At 41.9% G+C, this 24,137-nt stretch overlaps 1 protein-coding gene across 2 annotated transcripts in view; it reads left to right on the top strand.

Moving 5' to 3' along the window:
* DGKI (diacylglycerol kinase iota) overlaps window positions 1–24,137 on the top strand; it is a 335,998-nt gene that overhangs the window by 244,008 nt on the left and 67,853 nt on the right. Inside the window, exons 23-26 of one of the 2 annotated variants that reach the window (XM_054988623.1) lie at window positions 10,585–10,664; window positions 12,888–12,932; window positions 21,140–21,209; window positions 22,771–22,811. In XM_054988623.1, coding sequence (XP_054844598.1) covers window positions 10,585–10,664; window positions 12,888–12,932; window positions 21,140–21,209; window positions 22,771–22,811 — 236 coding nt within the window. Of the gene's footprint in view, window positions 1–10,564; window positions 10,665–12,887; window positions 12,933–21,139; window positions 21,210–22,770; window positions 22,812–24,137 lie in introns of both variants that reach the window. The other variant, XM_054988624.1, reaches the window with a different exon arrangement.

The raw sequence follows: 24,137 nt of genomic DNA, 5'->3' as shown, positions 1-24,137 counted from the left end.
CTGCAGCAGTAGCTGCAGCCAGCCAGCCCCATGCCACTGCCGCTGCCACATGCCCCAGCTGGGCGCAGAAGCCGCGAGCCGCTGCTGGGGCAGCGCGCGGAGGCTGCTCCGCACGCCCCCCAGCAGTGGCTCATGGTTTCTGTGACCGGCCGGGGCGTGTGGGGGCAGAGGAGCATGCAGCGGAGCTGCCATGGCTGGTTGCAGCTGCTGCTGCAGCCAGCCAGCCAGCTCTGTGCTGCCGCCGCCGCCACGCGCCCCAGCTGGGTGCAGAAGCTGCGAGCCACTGCTGGGGCGACGCACGGAGGCTGAGCCCGGCTGGGGTGTGTGGCGGCGGCGGTGGCAGCACGGGGCTGGCTGGCTGTAGCAGTAGCTGCAGCCCAGTCATGCCAGCTTTGCTGCACGCACCTCCGCCCCTGACACGTCCTCCAGCGCCCCTCCAGTGCCCTCGCGCCCGAGGCCACCGCCTACCTGGCCTCCATGGGCACGCCGGCCCTGTGTGGATGCACCATGATTGGACCCTAGAGAAGTCCCAGTTTGGCAGAGGCTTTTCTCCAAAGTACAGCTAACATATTGATGAATCCAGCATCTAACATTAAAAAAACCCCAAATCAATATTTGCATATCCTTTTTTCTATTGAAAGTTTGTTTGTCATCGGTGATTCCAGCAGTTCTGATCTTTATGATTTTGTTAACCTGTAAACAAACAAAGCATCAAAAGGCCGTGATGTTTAGTGGTGCATAACAGCCACATTAACCAATAATACAATTTTTTTTTCAGAATCAGTGAGACTTGTTCCTCATGTGGGAGGTTAAGCAGTGCCTGAGAGATATTATATCAGCTGTCTGCATTCAGATGTCAAAAAAAATTGTTTGTGGCAGCAATGAAATCCTGAGGCTTGCACACTCATTCTCTCCCTTCATATGTAGCATCAGAATTGCACACCAAGACATTTTTAATAAACCACAGTTTGTTGTCAGATATGAACAAATTTAGCAAACATTAGTGATATCTGAAAATGGTAACAAATTGTTTCTTGCTTACAAACCAAGACTCTGATTGAGGATTATAATGTGCTTGTAACTCAGAGGCAAATAATGGTTTGTTCAAGTGCCAGGCACAGATCTCACAATAAATGGTGGTTTATTGAAGACTTCCCAGTTTGCAGTTTTGCTGTTGCTCATGAGAGACACAGGGGATATGCAAGCATTTCTGTTATTCTCACCTAAGACTTCTTTGTGGCTTCTGAATGCCAAGATTGGACTAGCATTACACTAAGAAAAGTTTGAAGCTGTCCTCCAGTTCAAGTGGCTGTTCCTCCACTGGAAGTCTAACATAATGTTGGATACTGCCCATCGTCACTTTCTTCCCTGGCTAGTGTCCACAGGTAGACAGGGTGCTAAAAAATATGTTCTACCTTCAGCAATTAATACGAGTATAAATGATGCTTTTATTATATATTACATTTATGACCCACGTTTCTGCCATTATGGAACAAAAGATGGTATATATGGGAGTTCTGGTCTCACATCCAAGCCCTGACCAGACCTAGATGGGCTTCATTTCTGCAAGGTTGCCTGTCATGTGCATTCAGACCATTCCTTATGGGCAAATGCCCTTATCACGACAGAGAAGATTGCTATTAATTTCATATTGGACGAGATCTTACAAGCCTAAAACCCTTAGAAGGCCAGTGAGAAAAACAATATATCATTACTGGAGAAAGTACCAGGATAATTAATTGTCACAATCATGGTAGAAATCAAAGGAGGAGGTCAGCTGTTCTGGCAATGCGGTTGATGACAACACCTAAAAATGAAGTCCCTTTCCTCAGTGACACATACTGAGTCATTAATCAATGCAGGATGTGGCTGCTTGCGATAACAGTTTAATAGAATCTTGTTCCTGCATCTGGCTCATTATTCATATTCAATTACAAGGATGGCTGTTTGTTATGTAACAAAGCATCAGCTTCCGTTTTATAATACGGGATTCCCTAGTAATTACTGGACGGCAAGCCTTCTAATTGGTTTGCTTATCTTCCTGTAGAAATATGGTTATTCTGTTTAGACAGTCTTCTCCTCCCACCTGCACACACCGTTTCACTGCTCACTGGCACTCTTCCCCGGGGTTGTATTGTGATGGTCTTGGTAAGGAGACAAGTTCTAACACATCTTTTTTCATCCTTTGCTACATATTTTCATCCAGAAAATTAAAAGCTTCATCAAAGATTTATTGATTTATTGATTTATTGATTGATTTATTTAATTTATATACCGCCCATCCCCAGGGGCTCTGGGCGGTGAACAGTTAAAATCGATAAAAACAAAAACTAAAATCAATATACAAATAATAAAACAAATTAACAAGGTGCAGTGGTGGGGAGAACCTTCCCCACCCCAAAGTTGGGAGGCCGACATGGCACCGCCCCCTTCAATCACCAAACACCTGGCGGAGCATTCTTTAAGATGGTAGCTGGGATTTGTGGGGAGGAAGTGTGTGTGTATGTGTGTATGCCTAAAGATATACTTAAAAAATGTTATAGTGTCCTGATACCCAAAAGCAATTATTGTACTGCTGATAGGAAATGGGGATACATGCTATGTTGGATGGTGTTTGAAATAATTCTTTATTGGGTGAAAAAGGCTAAAGATTTAACCAACTTATTTACATACCCCCATTGTGCCTAATTGTCATCTTAAACAGATTTACGCACTTCTAATTCTGTTGACTTTGATGGGATTAGAAGGGTGTAACTGGGTTTAGAACGACAACACTCAAACTATAGCTTGCACATTAGAAACTATAATTGGAAATGGTATATCCTTTCTCATATTTGGCAGCAATTCCCCCTCATTTCAGGTGTTGCTCTTAACTATGCTTTGGTCTCAAAGCTGTATCAGTGCTAAGTAAAGTTCTGGAATTTGAGGACAAGGTTTGTAGTGGCTGGTTAAGCAGAGACCTGGTTAGTGTTAACTGTTGTAACCATCTTTTGAGATGTAACTGAAAGGTGTGGGGGAAATTTGCTCCAGGGAGGAGGGAATATAATTTCTGAAGCTGGCTTCCAATTTGTAGCTTCACTTTGCCAGGGACCCAGAGTTATATTTGCACTGGACCTGTATGGCTCGAAAACATGGATGGACAGGGCAACCACTGTCTGCATTAAAACTAATTCATATTAACTAATTCATATTACTATTGGTTACCTGTCAAGAGCAGATTTAATAATGTGGTAAAAAGATTGGAAACATTTCTGTTAAATAATGTAGTATTTCAGGAGACAGAATTTTAATCAGAACTGTTCTTTATCTGCTTCAGTAACAATCTCATGTTTTAAAGCAACAAAATCAGAATTTGGAATCAGTTAATTAAACTTTCTGCTGCCAGATGTGAAGTCCATATTGATTTTTCATAACTCACCCAATTTCTGCTCCTCCACGGGAGGTATTGTGTGCATGTGTGGCATGCGGCCCCTCCCCCCACACACACACTGTTTTTGCACAGGGAAAAAAGCTTGAGAAAAAGGCAGGAGCTCTACCTCCCCTAGCGGCAACTTTCTGAGTCCATTTGAGCTCTCCATTTTTTATATAACCTGAGCTTATATAAAAGAGCTGATGTGTGGCTGTGTGGAGCATGGGTTGGCTCTGTGGCGAACTCCTAAAAGAAGTAACATTTAGAGTGATTCTTAGTCCATGCAGGTTCCAAGGCCCCACCAATCAAACTTCTTCAATTTGAAAAGGACTGATGGAGAGAGGGGGACATGAAGATGATCCACAATTATTGTGCCCATGGATCACTGAATGCAATGTGCTACAATCTGAAACATTCCAGTCAATCAGAAAACAAATTGGATGGCTATGTTAATTATCTGTCTTTTCAATATAGTCAGGGCTTTTTTTCAGTGGGAACGCGGTGGAACGGAGTTCCGGCACCTTTCTTAGATACGAAATTTCTCCTATCATACATTTTTCATGCCTTTTCATGCCCCCAAAGTTGCAATTTGACCAGCTGTGTAGTGCACATTGGTTTTGCTCAGTTGCTGACCAACAGCTTCTTGTCATGTGTCTTAGGTCTTAAATCTAATATTCCCATTTCAAGACGAACTAGATCTGAACACAATATGAATTAGCATGAATTTCACTTCAGCACAGCAGGCTTTGCATCAGTCTCTAAATATGAGTAACTCCTTAATGTTCCACTTTCAATCTCCCCACCTAAATAAACAATAAATGACAAAAATCAGAACATGGAAAGAATGAACCATTTTGTTCTCCCTCTGCAAGCACTGCAGGAAAGCTATTAAGATTTTTGCTTGAGACATGTCTTCATGATGGAGCATCAAACGCTCTGACACCAGCGTAATAACCTGGATCACCCTAACTCAGAGTAAATAAAGTTTGTTCTCCTTGTTTGCTTGCAATACCAATTTGATTCTATCAGTGGCCTCATCTAAAATTGATTTTTCCCTCCTGCATCTAACAACTCATCATAATGCTGCTCAGAGAAGATTAGTCTTGACACTAGTGGCAGTAGACATCACAGTTTGGAAATCCTTCTGAGCAATTAATGGTGCTATTTTGTCCTCTGAGGGCAACAGCCAAGTTTACCTGATTCTCTTCCTTCCTTCCTTCCTTCCTTCCTTCCTTCCTTCCTTCCTTCCTTCCTTCCTTCCTTCCTTCCTTCCTTCCTTCCTTCCTTCCTTCCCAAATCGTGCACTCTGATCAGGTTATATTGTACTATTCTTTCAAGCAGTGCAAGTCTGCACTTAAAATTATTCAATATGAATGTGGATAGTACTCAGGGCTGGCGCGCCCATAGAGGCCAGCTAGGTGGTGGCCTCAGGCGCGAGGGCCCTGGAGAGGCTCCGGAGGGGGTGTCGGGGGCGGAGGCACGCTCCGTGGAGCTGGCGTGGCTGGCCCGCAGCTGCTGCAGCCAGCCAGCTCCGTGCCGCTGCCGCTGCCGCCACACGCCCCCAGCCAGGCGCAGCAGCCACGAGCCGCTGCCGGGGTGGTGTGCGGAGCGCGGAGCAGCCTCTGCCCGCCACCCCAGCCATCCGCCGGCGAATGCCCCGGCTTGCGCTGCGCGATGACATCATTGCACAGTCCAGTTTCTCCACTGAAGCAGGACTCAGTGCAACCAAATCATTCCCAAAAGATAGGTTCATAAACAGAAGAGTTCATCTTTTGAATCTACAACTGCCTTCTGATGTAACATTTTCCAACAGGGGATTGATTTTGACTTTTTATGACATGTGAAAGCATTGTTCCAAAATATGAATTTGGGGGGGACAAGAATGGTATCAGAGAAACCCCCCAAAATGTAAGGTTGTAAGTTCTTTGAAACCCATTTGGCTAGGCTTTTAAAAATGATTATGCAAGCAGGAGCTCTGCTCGTGGAATGGATATTCTGATTGCCCTCTTGTTTTCTGCACCCTCTTCTTTGTAAAGCTGCTTCTGAAGATTGGGGACCCTTGGAAACAGCACAGGATGCAGCACAGGCAGCTCCATCTCGAGTGGGAAACATACAGAACCTTCAGACCCCACCCTGTCTGAAAATTATTACAATTAAGTGAGATAATCAGGTTGAGAAGTTGTTAAAAACACAAGGCAAGATGTTTAGCGTCTTAGAAACCATTTGGTAAAGTTTTGCAACAAAGAATATGAAATAGATATAAATGAATGTAATTATAATTTCATTAAATTAACTTTTTCAGCATGAATTAACTTGTTTGACATGTTTTGGTATCTTCATATCATTGAACAAATTGATAATGGCTGCTTTTCAGATTTTACTTGTGCAATAACTGCATTTGAGTTGTAAATGCTTCAGTGGGCACTTCTTTATTATTGTTCATTCTCTTTATATGTTATTTCTGCAATTATATATAGTAAATTCCAAAGGAAAATTTGAAATTGTCTATGGGGGAGTGCTGAGTTTAGAATAACTTCCATGGCAAACTTCATATAGGAACCTTATTTCAACTCTGGTTACCCATAAAATGGCATAGCTCAAATAATCAAGATTTCACTTGGGGCTGTGTTATTCCACACATCTATGGAACTGCTCAACAACTGCAATAACTAGTATAGAACATTTTGCATCCTGAGAAATCTTGAACTTTTTATTTTCAAATGAAGTTACTAGCCTCCGTAGCTAAAGTGAGGAGCTTTAAACTGTGTAGATGGTGCCAGGTGAAATCACAGAAGCCAGGAGAATGCAGATAAGGAGTTTTCAGAAATCAAAGCTTAAGTTCTGCCTCTTGGTTGCCATTCCCATTAAACCTTCCATCTTCCCTCACAGTACTGTCTAGAAAAGAACCGGTAGTCTGTAAAAACTTCTATCTATGAAGCAGAATCAATTAGGCAAAACAAGCAACTCTGTGTGGATTATACATGGAACAAAGGGATGTCCCAGCCATGAGTCTTCTCCTTCCTCCCTCATCCTTCTGTCCCTCCTTCTCTCTTCTTCTTGTCAGCATCCTGAGAAGAGGCCTTGGTATTCATCTGGATTGCTATGACAACCCAAAATCTTGCAAGATGACTTCATGAGACTTCGGAAGTCATTTTGGGTTATGGTAGCAACCTAACAGATGTTGTGGCTTTCATTGTCCTACAGAGGTTGTCTACAGAGTTCAGTTCCCTTGGGCAGAATCAAATGTCTTAACTGATTTCTGATTAAGGTTGCCAGCTACAGGTTGGGAAATTCCTGAAGTTTGGAGGGCAGAGCCTGGGGAAGGGAGGGAGCTCTGCAAGGATGTGATGCCACAGAGTCCACCCTCCAAAGCTGCCATTTCCTCCAAGGTATATCTGTCGTTTTGGGATCAATTGGAACAATTCCAGCCTCCTATCTGAAGCCTGGCAACCCTACTTCTGATCTTGATTGAGAGCATTGAGGGCCTGTAGCAAACAATAGTAGAAACAGACCTTGTCATTTGGCTCAGTTGCTAAGGCAGATGTCTCAGGCCATAATCTTAAGACCATGTATTGTAAACCTCCTGTGAAATGTGGAAGCAGGGATGCAGATTTAAAATATTGCTGCTATCAGGCTGTATCCTTGGCTTTCTTGGGAGAAGAAGCGAACTATGAAGTCCTTTCACTGACTACAAATATGAGTAGTAGATCAATTGTCTCTCTGACATCAGATGGGACACTCAGATTCCCTTGAGAGCAGAGGAAGAACATGGTAGTCCTTGTCTTAAGAATGCTGGAGCTTACTTTTAGTTGGTGCACAAAGTAAAAAGACAATAGAAACCCAAATGGGTGCTATTACCTTACGTTGTCGGGAAAACACATAAGCACAGCCTTTCCCCAGGTTACTTTTCCTCAGGTTGACAAATCGCTCTATTGGCTGAATTCAAGCATTCTCAGTGTAGAAAGAGGTTTTGAGTGGCTGTGTTGACTGTCACACAGGTCTATTACAAGCTTTCTAAAGCATGATTGACTTCATTGATGGATATAACTCCAAGAAAGTTCAGCATAGAAAAGTGTCTCTTAACATTTGAAACTCTTGGGATGTTGGTTTACCAAAGAGTATCTGCTTTAAATTTCCTGTGGGACTCTTGCTAGCCTTCAGGCAGCTGATAGCTTACAGCACAGTCCCCAACCTTTTTGAGCCTGTGAGCACCTTTGGAAGTCTAACACAGGCTGTTGGGCACAACCACAAAATGGCTGCCGAGGCAGAATGTCAGGGAGTGAGGTTATGCATATCTCTGTTAGTAACTCTTCAGCAGGCCTAACATAATGCCTTTTAAAATAAACATATTGTTTAAAAATATTTGTTGCCTACACACAGCTTCTCTTTAGTCACACAGTGAATATCTTTGTGCTGTGTTGGCAGCTGTTGCCAAAGCAATGTGTTTTTCTGAAAGTGCCAATTTGATTCCCAATGGCCAATCAGAAGTCCTGTAGAGCATGAGGCAGGCACGAGGAAAGGTGTCAGCAGGCACCAATGGGCATCGTTTTGGGGGCCCATGGCTTATAGCATCTATCACTTTTACACTTAACAGATGTCTGGCTACAGTATGGATTGCATGAGCCCCAAAGTGTTTATGTGTAACACTAATTGTGAGCATGTGGTTATCCTTAAACTTCCAAGCAGCTGATTTTCAGAGGAGTTTTAAACTAATCGGTTGCAGTAGTTTATCATTTTACTGTTTCCGCACAGCAGGTTGGTTTCTCATGAAAATACATTTCCGTAAAGAATGCATAGAAGAGAGATAAGGGAATAGCACTAGAATTTATAAGCTAAGCACACATTCTCTTAGTAGAGTGGGTCTTTTAGGGGCACATATTTTATCTGTTGTGATGTACTTCTTATTGTTGTAAAAAGATAGAAACCAGCCTCTAAGCAGTGGCTAATGAGGAAACAACAAAACTAGAAATAGAAAGCTCTTAAAAATGTTTATCTAGGTTCTTAATGGCTGGGAGGTGGGTTTCTTTTCTTTCTTTCTTTCTTTCTTTTTTTTGGCACAGCATGAGTAAGCAGGCTTCATTCTCCCAAAGTTAGCAAATCGCAATTTCGTTGGTTTTAGCCTGTAACTGCTTTTCTTATTCACTGGCTCAAAACATAATGTAGCATAAAGAATGATGATCACTTCTTTTCGGCTCATAAAAAAGTGGGATTTGGAATGGCATCTATCTTTTCTGTGTATCTTTCTCTGTCTATGACATGTTTATCTCATCCTTCATCCAAGGAACATGAGGTACTTAATGTACATTCCCTCCCCCATTTTTTTCCTCACGATAACTATGTGTTAGATCCTATTAACTCTTCCGCTGGCACAGAGGGAGAGAAGGGGCACCTTTAGAGCCCTGAATAGATTATGCCAGCTATCATGGGACCTGGGTAGACAGACAGCCACACAGGACACACTGTACTGAGTAGAATAATTGGACAACATCATCCATCTTCTCTCTTGCCAGAGCCAGTTTGGTGCAGTGGTTAAGAGCATCAGACTCTAATCTGGAGATCCGGGTTTGATTCCCCACTCCTCCACTTGAAGCCAGCTGGGTGACCTTGGATCAGTCACAGTTCTCTGGAGCTCTCTCAGCTCCACCCACCTCACAAGGTGTTTTGTTGTGGGGATAATAATGGCATACTTTGTAAACCTCTCTGAGTGGGCATTAAGTTGTCCTGAAGGATGGTATATAAATCAAATATTATTATTATTATTGCACAGCAGAAAAGCTGGTAGGATCCAACCCTCTAAACCATCCCCCACCCTCGGTGTCTACCCAGCTGGTACAGAAGGTGGGAAAGTGAAAGGAGCTGTCCCAAGGCCGCTGTGGTGAGCCATCTCAGATAAGGCTGTCTCGGGAACCAAGCTGCTCCTGCTAACACACACGCAGGAAACATTACTGGAAAAGTACAGCAAGCCAACCGCAGCCTGCAACCCTCCAGGACCATTTGTGAGGGAATGGACAGGTGCACCAGCATTGCATGATGTCATTTCTGGGTTTTGCATCATGACATCTATACAGTTTTTGGCAAATCCTACAACATGCCTCTCCAAGTTATGATGTCACTTCCAGATTTCAGCAGAAGTGACATTGTGGCAGTGTGTGGCATTTTCATCTCCCTGGCATTTCAAGTGTGGCAGGCGAGAGCCAGTTTTGCAAGGATGTCTCATAGAGGGAGACCTGGGAAGCCTATGGTTGAGTGGGGTTTGAAGCCGGAGCTCCCCAACATTCTAATTATTGCATCATGTTATTTCTTTTTAACGCCTCTCCCCTCCTTTTCCTTTCCCACATAATAGTAACTGATTCACTTAATTGTAGTGTTCTGAGTTTAAAGCCAGCAACCAGTGTTGTTGTGGGCCATTTTGAGAAGAGTGTCTGGGATGGAAAGCCAAGCTATCACCAACTTTCCTGAAAACAGTTGTTGCCACAGACTCTTCTCTCTCTCCAAGGATTGCCAGGTATCCCACTATTTCAGAAGACCTCTACTGGCAACCCTGTCTTCCCACTGCCGCTCAGTGCATCAGTCCTCTCTAGGAATTGCTGGAAACTCTATGGTTTTATTACAGAGTTTCTGGAAATTCCTGGAGAGGTGTGACATCACTTCTCAATTTTCCCCAGAAGTGATGTTACACTGTCAGCAATGTCACCTCCCCATGCTCTCCTTTGGGGCTCTTGCCCGTAGCTAGCCCCTGTGGGGAAGCAGTGAAAAACTCTACTTTCCAATATCATCTAACCCTGGACAAATAACCTAGGCATGAATGGTCTAAGTTAAAAACTAGAAGCTCTTGCTCCTATAAAATGACATTTCCTGCCTTTTCTGTCCATGTATCTCCTCTAACAGAAGAGGGAGGAGAGGGTGATTTTGACCCCTTCTCCCTCCTCTCTTTAGATTCTTGCATGGCTATTAATTCACTTAGGTTCTGTATTCCCCAGGCTCTAGTTTCTGGGGTCGGAAGAGAAAGTTGGGAGTAAGGGAAAATAGCAAATATCCAAACCTTCCATTGCTTGTATTTAGGATTCAGCACCCAAACTCTACAAAGATCTTCTGGAATGTTATATATAACTGAGGATATTGCCTTCTGTTTTGAATGGGCTTATTGTTAATAAGAATATCTTTTTCTCCTCTAGCCATTCCTCTGGGAATCATAGTTGTACGAGGAGACTGTGACCTGGAGACTTGTCGTATATATGTGGATCGTCTGCAAGAGGTGAGTTAGTGCAAGATGTAGATTATTAGCAAATTAGCATTTTCACTTAACAGCCCCAGGATGGATTCAATAAACGCAAGGATCATTTGTTCTTGATAAGAAGTCTGCAGTATGTGGTATTATTTTGTCACTGCCTGATTGTCTTGCTGCTTTGGAATGTTTTAAACTATGAGATTTCCCCCCAGTTGTCATTGAAATATAACTTGGTATATAATGCTTGCCCCTCTAAGTTCTCCTGGCAATGTTGACACTCACTTACTAAACCTGCTCCGGTGCCTTTGATAATAATGGGCAAATCCGCACTCACTCATCTTCCGCTTATCTTGCGCTATCGTGGCAATCGCCTTCATTCCACTACCAGGCTGTGCATCCTCACATCCACCCTTCCGGTGCGTCTTCGTGGCGCAATCAGTTCTCCACACGCCATTGAGTACAGCGTTACCGTGGGCGGTTCCATCCTCTGCTGTCAGAATTGACGGCGCATGTCACTTCCCCCTTTTTTTTTTTAGAAAAAGGGGTCAATTATGCGGTATACCAATATCTTGAATTTGTTTCCCGCACCTGCCGTTCACTGGAGACGACCGTTGTTGGAAATACAGGATTGCTCAGCTTAGCACCTCACACTCTTGAAAATTGGGGAACTCAATAGGGAAACGGTCCCCATGCGACATGGGCATGCTCCAGTGACCGTTTCTTTTCCCTCACAAACCGCTGCTCACTAGTGTTGGTTTACCAGTATACCGACCATTATGCACTGTTAAAAAAAAAGGGAAGAAAACGGATTTCCGCGAATATCACGTGGTTTGGAGGGAAGGCACAATAGTGGCGTGGTGATGGTGGGGAACACGCAGAATGGGAAAGCGTGTGAATAGCGCGCTGCTTGCGAAAAAGCCGCGGAATCAAATAGGTAGTGTGGATTCGGCCCTCATGACTTACAGATATTAAGTAGGTAAAGATGTGGCTGTCCCTTTATCTTTCTTTATCTAACCTGTTGTTAAAGAGGACCAGCCTGTCCTGTCAAAAGAAGGTAGCAAGCCTGTCTCTGCTTATTTGATATAACAGATTGAATGTGAATTGAAAATCTGGGAAATAAAAAGCTGTTATAATATCTGACTAAATAATTACCCAATAACACTTGAGGATACAATAGGTACCTGAATCATTCATGACCTCTAATGAAATGAAGACTATACAGTAGCTGGTTTTTCTTGCCGGGTAAGTGGATTAGTGTATCTTCACAGCCCACAGATTGGTAGTACTATTGTCCTTGGACCTCTTCTGTCTTTCAAACTCCTTATTGTTCTATTGCATCTCTTTTGACACCCTTGCCTGATGTGCTGGAATATCATAGATGCCCCTGTATTGCCAGGCTTCTTCTCAAAGATGTCATATGTAACAAATATACGCAGTTTGGACAATCTTGTGCCATGCAGATGAATACTAAGGGGTTGAGAAGAATTTAAGGGTTTGAATTCTAAGGTGTATGTCCAAAATTTGGTAAATAACACAACAGAAGTATTTGCCTGCGGTCTATAGGTTTTCTAGTGATACCTTTGTGAGAATCAGCTAGGCATTTCTAGAGCTAGTAGTAAGAAGTCATTGAGTACACTTAGAGATTACCTTTCCACTTATAGACTGTTTTCTGCTGTCTGTAGAATAAATGGGCTGGCACTGATGAAGTCGTCTTTTGATCTTTTGATGAAGTCAGTACTCTGCAGACTTATACACAGACAGAATCCAAAACTTGTATCACTAGCACAGAACAGAAACAAACATACCAAACCAATGTGGCATGGGGCTGCTAAGTGATACCACTATAAATTAGGCTCTAAGAGAAGGGAAAGAAGTATAAAATCTCCTAGCTCAGTACTTACTTTGGATCTAGAAGGGCATTGCTCAGGAGACAATTTTCAGTTTCAAGGTCCTGAACTCGGTTCGCTGTTCTATTAGAAGTCAAGCATTGTTCTCTCTGAACAAATAACTGGATTGGAATTACCAGATGTAAAATATTAGGGCATGTTTAGATTAAATTGCCAGAAATAGACATGCAACAGAGTCCTTGTGTTGTATGAAGAGAATGCTTTTCTGGACTTTGATGCAGCAGAGTTCACTGTGGGATCACTATTTTGTGGTGTAGATGGATAATAATGTTATATTGCTTAGAATGCAGGCTGAAACTGGCCTTGGATTTATCATTATTTTATTTGGGGTTTCTCCTATTAGGATTTGCAATCGGTAACTTCATCTACCCAGCGAGTTCACTACCAGGTGAGGATCTCCCTCCTTTTTTTAATAAGAAGAATATAGGGAAATCTTCAAGCAGAATTGTTTCATTACTTTTTGTGCTACATTTACCTGAAACCAGAAACTGATTGGGCATCATCAAGTCAGTAAAACTTAACACACTGTGCTACCCATCTCAAAATAACCATTTGTGTTGATTCATTGAAGAAGCCAGAGTTGAGGAAGTTTATTAAAAGTCATTCAGATTTCTGACATTGAATTTAATATTTGAATGTGAGGCTTGTATGCAGATTTTCAGTGAATGAAGGAAAAACTTGGAGTCGTACCCACCGCTCTTGTTCCAAACCTCTGCATATTCAATAGAAGATCTGAACAGGACCTCTGTATCTACAAGTGTACATATATAAGCGCTTTCTGTGTGTTTGGAAATCCTGCCTTTTTCATTAATCCCAGTCCCATTGAAAGAACATCCACATGTACAGCTTATTGTACTCATCAGCTCCATTTAGTCCTTCACTAGACCAGGTGAAGCGACTGTAGGTGAGATTCTAGTTCCTTCACCCCACATGGCACATGTTCATTGAACACTGGCACAGGGCTATTGTGCAATGGCTAAGGGTGTCAGTTGGGAGCTCCACAGCTGAAGTTTTGCCTCCTCCATTAATTCCTTAGGTAGCTTTAGGCAAACCAGTATCAGCCTCAGCATGCCCCTCCCCGCCCTGTTGCAATATAGAACTAATAATACTAAACTGCCTTCAACTCTTGTGGTGAGGATTGCTGAGATAATGTGCACAAAGTATGAGTCTGAATGCTCTAAAGTGCTATATAAATGCTAATAATTAATATTTTATTATGTTTTGTGCAGTAGTCATAACAGTTAAAGGGTTCCATAAAAAGAAAGGGTTAGAGACTTCGTATACATTCTCTTAGGAAACATTCCACAGTACAGCTAATCATAAGAGCAGTAGCCTGGAATAGACCATGGAAAGAACAAGCAGGAGCCACGCGAGACTCTTCATCATTAGGCTGCAAAGGAAGAACTGGTGACTGGGTGATGGAGATTTTATTAGATACGCATAAAAGCGTGGAACCAAGTTTATACAATAGTGTTACATGAACAAGAACTCATGGTAGGGCTCCAAGCAGGTTTGTTCTCAGTGGCTCCGCTTATATGCCTGAGGCCCCTCTTGACAGGGAAGAGGTAGGACACAGCTGTTTTGATAAATAACTGTAGTTGGAACAAAGTCAACATGCAACTATCAGACTGTTGAGAAATTATGGAAACCAACTTCTACTCAAAAACTAAAATCATTACAGGCAGGGTAGAGTTTAACCTCAATGTAAGTGATATCAACAAAGACTGAGGGATTTGCTTTTGATGATCGTAAGCTCCTATGTGAACAAGGTAGAATGTTGCCCTTGGGAGCTGAAGCATAGCCCAGCCTCTATTGAGACAACCCCATGGGAGTGAGTGCAAGTTCTCAATTTGCACAGAATCTCAATGAACCCTCCCCCTTGAAACAGACAGTCATCAGCCTTGTTTATCATTTTGCTATGTATGTATGTATGTATGTAATTCATAGCCCGCCTAATCAAGGCGGATTACACAGTATGAGATTAGTACAGTCAATATCAGGAACATTTCCATAAACAATGCCATGGGGTAAATAGATACAAGTTCATGAAGGCGTAGCATTAGCAGGAATTCAGTACAACATAGTGGTAAAGTATATGGTTCCTAACTCATCAGCGTTCCGTCTTTTGTCACACTGTGGAATTACACCTTTGCATCTTTGAGAGTGTAATATAAGGCAGGACTATGCAGAGGAAGGACTGAGAATATGCAGGAGAATATGTGAGCTCTTGGTTTTTTATTTCATTCATGTCTATGGGTTAATAAAAATGGACTGCAATGAGTTGGGCTATTGGAAGAGGGCTGAAGGCTTCTATGACTGCATTTCATGTAGTATTTCCAGTTTAATGCATAGATCTCTTGCAATTGCTCCAGTTTGACTTTCCAGTATAGATGACTTGTTTTGAACATTAGCCCTCCAGAAAGCACTTGAATATTATAATTGTAGTAGACAGAGCTCCATATTTTCGCTGGCTGCCTTAAGAAGTATTCTTCTGTGATTACTGAACTTCCTATATAATTCTCTACCACCATGCACATACCCTACATAAAACTGGAAATGGAGATTCTGGTTAGAAGAACTAGAATACTGATGGGAGTCCTTGCCTTTCTTTCATTCTTCTATCTTTCTACTTGAATTTTTCATGGGCAATATGGACTCATGTTGTGAAAATCAACAGGAATAGTATCAAATTGGCTTCTCTGTTCCTACTACAGCTTGTTACTCCCAGAAAAATCAATAATACTTGAGGCTGTCGAGCATCTCCCTAGGAATGTATCTATTCCCACCCACTCCCCGAATATTCTTGTTCCATAGAACAGCTTAATAATAGTATGTCTAACAGTCATTCCCACAAACTCCCAATTTGTGCAAAAACCCTCATTCACACAAGAAAAGTTGCATCTCTCCATGAAGTATAACTTCATCGAGTAATCTATAAAATGTTTAGGCCCTGATCAACTGCAAGTTGGATGTTATTAAGTTTTACCAAATCCAATGCAACAGGTTATACCTAATTCAAGTCCTATTGCTTCCAATCCATTGTCCTAGTTCTCACAAATAGCATGAGGTAGTAAATCTAATTTTAAGTTGTCCTGTTGTAGGCTATTGGTGGCAATTTGCATGACTGAATGTTTTGAGAAACCTTAATATCAAATAGAAAAGTTCTAACTCCACGATACACCAGTTTTCTCTGTGTAGAGTTCCCCCCCCCCATGGACACCCTCGGTCATATAGTCCACTTAGAAATGGTACTGTCTAGCAACAGTTTGATCACTTCGTCATGGACTGTCTCTCCCTTTGTGATCCTGTGCACCATCTGCTCCTCCCAGGAACTCTTTCTCTCCATTCCTTCCATACAGAGATGCCCTTTCTAGGGCACTTTCAGTAGTCACCCCCAGATCTTTGGGCCAAGCAGCCATTGGTAAGAATTGCCTGTTCTTATAGGCACATGACACAGTAGATTGGACCCAGAAATCAGTCAACAGAAGGTGTCAACAAAGGCAGATCTTTCTACTTTCTCCCCTTCCCTAGCAATCCCCTCTGACCCTGGGCAGCTGATTCCCAATGTCTAAGGACATGCAAGCAGTAGTAACTGCACAGATCAATGGGATGCAATGGGGGAGAGGAAGGGAACAGAATCTCCCTTGATGCCTCTTCCATCAGTGGAGCAGATTGCTGGATCCAACCAATATGTTAATTTATTTATAAGCCACCTTTTCTCCTCAATGGGATACAAAGTGGCATACATTATTCTCCTTTCCTCCATTTTATCCTCATAACAACCCTGTGAGTTAGGTTAGGCTGCGACAGTATAACTGGCTCAAGGTCATCCAGTAAGCTTCTATGGCAGAGTGGAGATTCAAACCAGGGTCTCCCAGATCCGAGTTGGACACTCTTACCACGACCCCACATTTTGCTGACATTGTGGCTGTTTGTGCTAGATGTGGATATGTAAAGGTAAAGATAGTCCCCTGTGCAAGCACAGAGTCATTACTGACCCATAGGGGACATCGAATCACGACATTTTCTTGGCAGACTTTATATGGGGTGGTTTGCCATTGCCTTCCCCAGTCATCTACACTTTACCCCCAGGAAACTGGGTACTCATTTTACCAACCTTGGAAGGATGGAAGGCTGAGTCAACCTTGAGCCCGCTACCTGAACCCAGCTTCTGCCGGGATCGAACTCAGGTCATGAGCAGAGCATGGGCTGCAGTACTGCAGCTTACCATTCTGCACCACGGGGCTCCCATATGTATCACTGGATATGTATCATTGTTGTATTGATAATGATATTGATTTGTATTTATTATAACAGGATTTGAGTCCAGTGGCAACTTAGAGACCAGCAACATTTTCAGGGTAGAAGTTTTTGAGAGCCAAAGCAGATATCTGAAGAAGGGAGCTTTGGCTCTCCAAAGCTTATACTCTGAAAATCTTGTTGGTCTCTAAGGTGCCACTGGAGTCAAATCCTGCTGTTCTTCTGCAGACCAACATGGCTACTTACCTGATTTTTATCAATACATTTGAGCATACTTTGGATCTACTATATAGGGAATGGGCATCATATATTTTAGTAAATACATCTGTTGTTCGTGAGGACTATGTCTTAGTCACAATTAGTCCCTTGAGATTCTTGGTTGCAACAGATATTGAATAGTAAGAGTCATAGCAGGCTTTGATTGTCTCTTGTTTTGATGGTTTCAGACACTTATGTTTCAGCAGATGGTTGGGAAGCATAATGCACAATAGGAACGGTCTCTTTCTCTTCCTCTCTCATCCCTTTTGTCGCACCTTCAGCTCTCTCGTGGTTTGTTGGCTCTGTCTATAAATGAAACACCCATCTGCTTCTCCAAGGAAAGCAATTCGAAGTTTTTTTACTTATCATCAATACTTGATGATGTTTCACTTTTTATGATGCTCCTCTTCTGTCATTTATAGGTTTTCTTGGATTTCTCTGGTAGTTATGTATTATCCAGAAGTAGAGTGTCTTGCTAAGGTTAATGTGGTGGCTCTTCCACAAACTGCATTATCTTGTTATCTACCCAGGATAAATTATGGAAAGGGAGACAGGTCAGTATGAGAACAGCACTCAGATCATTCAGTTAATAGAACCACTTCGATGTCTTGCTAATAAGGTATCCTGGGCACTTTTAGACATTGTAAACAAAATACATTTCCCTCGAGAGTTTCTTCTGGAGTTTGGAATGGGGAGAGTCCACAGAAACCATTCCTGTAGCCCAGCTGCAAAAGAGAAACTTATTGCCAGATACCAATTGTGTTCTCATCCGTTTCTCTGATCAGGTATGATAAATGCAATGACAGCCATCCTCGTGATGAATGATAGCTCCACCTCCCTCCAGGTCAGTGGTGGAGTTGGGCTGTCCTCAACTAAAGTTAGTGAGAGCGCATTACTATATTCCAACTCAAGAGTATGCTTGCCAAAGCTAACGGTCCCTTGTCTGGTTCTGTTTGATGCTTTTCTATATTTCTCATTCTGTGGTTCTTTTTTTTTTACACAAAACTACACACATAATAAACTGCACGTGGGCTGAACGACAGCTGCATTTCATTCTGTAATTGGGTCACGGTTTTAGGCCAAAAGCTTTGTTATAGCATTCATGAGGAATGGTGGTTGCTAGTTAATCATATGTGCCTAATGCTCAAGCTTATTGCCCTGGCCCCATGCCTTTTGGGAATGCCATAGCAACAGCCCCCATGACTGGTAGGACTCTTCCCCTGAGCCACAGAGATTCAAGCACCTGGGCTGGGGCCCCTCTGGCAGAGCCAGCTCACAAGAGCTCAAGGCAGGCTGAGGGAGATGGAGGCACTTGAGGGTGACAACAACAGGCAGCATTCTCCACCAATGTTGTCTGAAGTTCGGCAGTGCCCAGAGGCATCAAGCTGGCTGCCTGGAAAGGTGGGAGTGGAGTGCATGTGCACCCCAAGATGCAGGGGTATGATGCCTGGGGAACTGCTCTTTATGGCAGTTCTTGTTAGCTGAGCATTTTGCATAATCAGGAGCTGGATAACAGTTTGCAGGGACAAGCATACGCAGAGGTTAATGCGTGACTTCTCTTTGGTGCTGGAAGCAGGCGCTTATATTCCAGCTCAGAGACTGTTTCTGTAAGGGATTTGCCTGTGGCACCAAGAAGTTTTAAAGTTGCCAAATCCCTAGGTTGTGTCTACTGTCAGCTAGCCCTGCATGTACAGCAAAAGCTTTGTTATTCAGTACTTTATTACTCCAGACTAAGCCCATTAAATTCAATGGGTTTAGACTGGAGAAACTCTTCTTAGGATTGCACTTTCAGTCAACTGGCATCGCCTAAAGAATTTCACATCAAGTTGCAACAAGGTTATTTACCAATCTCCTCATGTTCTTCCACATTCTAACTTTTGATAAGAGTTGGGCCTTTAGCAAATTATTCAAAATGGCAGCACTCTGGTTCAACATGTCCTTGCATTTTAATGGATTTTACATGGACTGATGACTGCATTCGACATCTTAATATTATTTATTCTTAGCCTTTGAGATGGGGTAATGTATAAACACAAAAAAAGAAAAATAAATAAGAGGAAGATGGTCTAGTCTAGGTTTTGTTCAAACCTGTGGCTCTCTCTGAATTACTTTGCACGGTGTTTCTCTCAGGTTTAAAAAGTGAAGCCCATAACAATCTGTCAGCTGAGATGGAAGAAAATAAATCGTTGCTGGTGCTTTCCATAGCTTGGAGGTACCTTGAACCAAGAGTAAGCTGATTATGACTTTACGTTTCAGGGCACTTTGGGCTTTTACATTCCTCTGCATGATTTTAACCCTGATAGTTTAAATACAAAAGCCCTCCCATTTTGCAGTGAGAAACATAAGCAGGGTCAGTGTGTTACTTCTCTTGGGTACCAGAAACAAGCACTTGTATTTCAGTTCAGGGACTCTTTCTGTAAGGGAGTATTTTTACATTTTTTTCTACTAAGTACCTGTCTTGTTTTTGTACTGGGGTGAATAGTAGCTTGGGGGTGGGTTGGGATTCTTATTGGAGAAATGACATGGGGAAAGCGTTAATCCCTTTGTCCATGTTCCATCAGCCTGAACCAAATCAACCTCCCTCTATGGCTGGTTTTTAACATTCAGCAGGAGAACTTATATAATGTGATGTTTAATCTGGAGTTTGTCTTTGGTGGCAAACTAGAAATGATAACTAAGAGACAGACATCTTCTCTGTGTAGCTTTTCATGAGGAGTATAGATTGTCACAGCAAAAGAAAGCCAACTGAGATATGCACAATCACTTGTCTGCCTCTGAAACCTGGAGGAAAAGAAAGATGAAAAAATTTGCTCAATATCTAACAGAGTACAGCACCCATTGATTTCAGTTTACTTTGAACACCTAACTTGGTGGTCCTTAATGTTTTCTTTCTGAATGCAATCTAGACTTGTTGTAATAAAATAGGACTAATGAAATCTTGCAGCCTACTTTCAAGAGTATTTTAGGTTCCTGTCCATATTGTTCAAAGAAATGACAGGTTAACATTTGACTGTTTTGGACCACAGTGGTTAGGGAGGCTACATCTTCAAGATTTGAGCATAGATTTTCCCTAAGCAACATGGGATCTTTAGGCATTCATCTGAATGTTAATACTGTTGAAAATTTCTCAACCAGCAGCCCCAATTATCCTCCCAATGGGTTTTGCACCAAATGTACTCTACAAGCATATCCATAGTTTTCACAGCCATCTGCCAACTGGACAGTAGCACTCTGAGATTTTGCAATGAAATATTTGGTTTGGATTGCTCTCTTCCTGGATGTCTTCCTTACTTGAGCACCATACTTAGCAAATTCTTGCATCAAAATTCTTTCTGTAACCATCTTGTTAAGATGGCAAAAGAAATTACCACCAGTTGAGAAATTTCTTTTATATTGTTTGCTTTTCCATACAAATGCTACTGATTTCTGATAACACACTGGTGTGCACACAAACTTTCTGCACATAGGATGCACACATGTGTAAATAAATAAGCAAGAGCGAGCTAGATAGTTGTTCCGTTAGGTCTAACTGAAGAATGCATACAACATTGATGTATGAGGGGTGGGGGTGGGGGTGGGGAATGAAATAACTTCTAGACTTCTATCCAGTGATGTTCACTCACTTGGCTTGGGAGTCAAATGTGGCTCTGTGACATATTACATGTGGCTGTTCTCAGTGCTGTTTCCCATGGCACTTGCCCCATGTTCCAGGGAAGTGGACAATTTCTTTAGAAACTGGAATAATTTAATCTTTTTAATGGATCCAAGATAAAACTGTTTTAAAACACAGCATGACTTGCCTTATGGGGCTGAATAAGGTGGTGGAATGGTGCATACTGCTGCTGAATACTAGCTCATTAAAAAAAAAAACCTCCCAAGAGTGGGTAAAGATAACTCTAGACATGCAGATGTACACTGGTAATTAAAGGAGTTATATCATATATTATTATTATTTGGGTGTGGTTGGGGTGGTGTGCAGGGCCTACAACAGTCATGTGGAGGTTTTGGTTGATGGGAATTGTGAATGTGGCTCTCCCATGATCCACAGAGTGAATACCACTGTTCTATCCTATCCAGGATCAGGAAACTTCTTTCGCAAGAGTACTGTCTGTACAAAGACTTTCCCCTAGATGGTGCTTCCTAGATGGTAAGTGATAATATTCCCTATTTTGTTTCACTTACATTTTTGCCAGTGGTTTTGATTTGTTGCTTTTCACTGGTGATTTTATAGATTTGTTTATAACCGTATATACAGGGATAGGGTTACCAGGTCCAGGGTGGGAAATTCCTGGAGATTCTGGGGGTGGAGTCTTGAGAGGGTGGGGTTTGAGGAGGGGCCTCAGTTGGGTACACTGCCATAAAGTTCACCCTTCATAGCAGCCATTTTCTCCAGGGGAACTGATTTCTGTCACCTGGAGATCAGATGTAATTCCGGGAGATCTCCAGCTACCACCTGGAGGCTGGCAACCCTATGTACTACATTAGTATTTTAGAAGCATTCATATATGTAAGAATTATCTGTTATATGCAAAATGCCCCCAAAATGTCAAAAAGTATATACATGTAATGGGAAAAATTTTGTGCAACAAAACAAAACATGCTACTAAAAATAAGTATCATGGGTTTGATTTGCACAAGGAAGAGGCAAAATCAAAACGACAAGGCTGAGAAATTTGAAACTATCCTTGTTGTAAAAGGAGGCTTCTATTATTCTTGCAGCTGAAAGATTGGGGCAAATCAACTTAGACTGATCTAGAAGAGTGTTTTAAGCATATCTGTGATTTATACATGTGTTTTTTCCTTTATGAGTTTCCGTCAGGTTAAAAAAAAGTATATTTGCACTTTTTTTTAGGCTGGCTTCATGCAAGGCCCACCATTACAGATGGCCCTGAGTAGTGTTTTAAGAAATGGCAAGAGGAGGCAACTTCTTGCATCTTCAAAAAGTGTGGATATGAGACAGGGACATTCCACACTTGATTGCTAGTAAAGTAGCTGATGATTCCATTCAAGGTCTTAACGAAATTTTACATAACATGGTCTCAGGATTAGAGATGGGCATGAACCGAAATACGAACCAAAATTAAGCACGAACCAGGCCGGTTCGTAGTTTGCGAACCACAGTTCATCAGATCCCATTTCTGATGAACTGCCATGAACTTTAGGCTGGTTCGTTTGGTTCATTTTTTGGTTCATGGATACAGGCAGCCTGGTGCCATTCAATCAGTTTCCTAGGCAACAGGGGATGGACTTCCTGCAGACCTTCTGCTGACCCAGAAGTGACCTTCTGCTGGCCCGGAAGTGATGATTTTCTGACTGGATGTGATGTTTTCACGAACCAAATGAACCGGTTCACGAACCAGGGGCAGGTTCGTGAAAGTTCATGGTTCATGAAATTTGACGAACCACGAACCACATGGTTTGGTTTTTTCCTGTTTGTGCCCATCTCTACTCAGGATACATTATGTTTATATAAGAGACAAAATTGGGATGACTTCCCATAAATAGCAACTGCCTCAGCATTTTAATAGGCTTTACCTGTCTACATCTTTCACTAACTCTTAGGAGAGAGAGAAACAACCAATATATGCTTAAAAATAATTTAACTGCTAGGGTTTCTGCTAAATTTATAAGTGAAAACTGTAGAAGCATTTACTTTTTTTGTCAGTCCTTCTCCGTCCTGAATATATTTCCATTTTCTATACTTTCAGCAACTTCTGCTGATCGCTTTTACCGCATCGACAGATCTCAGGTGAATCTCAATTTGTGTGTATGTGTGGTGCAATTCTTTTAAAAGATTGTGTTAGTTTTGCAGGTCTGGAGTAACCATTATGCTGCCAAATTGACTCTTCCGGCTATCTAATTATCTTCAAACTATCCTGAGTGAAACTTGCTGTTGCACAGAGGGGGTGCAAAGGACCTGTACCACCCAGTCCACCTTTATAATTTTCTGCTGTCTCATGGAAGGCTGCATTGAAATTGTGGGATATGATGTATATGAATTTACAGTCTAGACATGCATCAAGACTTAGAACTTATTTTATTTATTGCTTTAAAACATCTTTGTCATGTCTTTCTGGCCAATTAGGGTCCTCAGGTCAAATTTAGGGCCAGTAGCTCAGTGTAGGGAACATGTGTTACATGCAGAAAGTCCCAGGCTCCATTGCTGGCAAAAGATTTCAGGTAACAGATGGTGTGAGAAAGACCTTTTTCTACCTGGGTTCTTGGAGAGCTACTGACAGTCCAATGGGATAAGCTGCCTTCCTTAATTTCTTTGAGCATTGAGGAAACTTGGGAGCCATTGATTAAATGTTGTATCCTCAGATACAAAAACTATACAGCTCCCAGGAAATTTCTCTATCAGAAGTCTGATTTTGAATTTTGTGTGCGTGTGCAAGCAATAGAGTATGAATTACATTTTTTAAAATCCTGTTTAAGTTGTCACAGGGCAACCAACCAAAGTTAAAGAACATTTATATCAAAGAGGATGTGATGTGCCCTTTGTGTGAGAACCAGTATGTTTTCTAATAATTCAACTTCCTGCTTGTTTCTTGTTTATCTTTCAGTACTAGGGACAGCTGTGTTAAAAAAAATCTTAAAGAGTTTATCTCCTCTTGCTGTTTACAACTCTCCTAAAATCCTAATCCTCTTTATGTGAGATAAAATAACTCTAGGAAATTATGATAATGTTACAGACCTGCACAAAATATTAACAAACCGCATCATACCAACAGTGTTTTGTCAGAAATCTAGAACTTGCTTGGAGGTTGGAGGTTGAACCACGTTTGGTTCACTGAAAATTTTGCTATCATGAAAATGATGCTCTTTGAGCTTGTATATTGAATATCAATTAATGTCTATGAAGCAGAAATGCACCAACTAAATGTGTGTTACCTTTTGGGACATTAAAAAAAAAAAGAATACACCTATCTGGAAGATGACTGGCTCATGGAGAATTGCCACAGAGCAGCTGCATAGGACCTTGTGGGCAGTGGAAATTTTTTTTGAAATTTAATTGCAGCTTTGTCTAATTTGTCTAATTCTGTTCTGCAGAATTAATGCAGTTTGATCCTATGCC

This window comes from Eublepharis macularius, chromosome 9 (assembly GCF_028583425.1).
Source record: "Eublepharis macularius isolate TG4126 chromosome 9, MPM_Emac_v1.0, whole genome shotgun sequence".
Classification (NCBI taxonomy): domain Eukaryota; kingdom Metazoa; phylum Chordata; class Lepidosauria; order Squamata; family Eublepharidae; genus Eublepharis; species Eublepharis macularius.
This window is presented reverse-complemented; position numbering and strand designations above follow the sequence as displayed.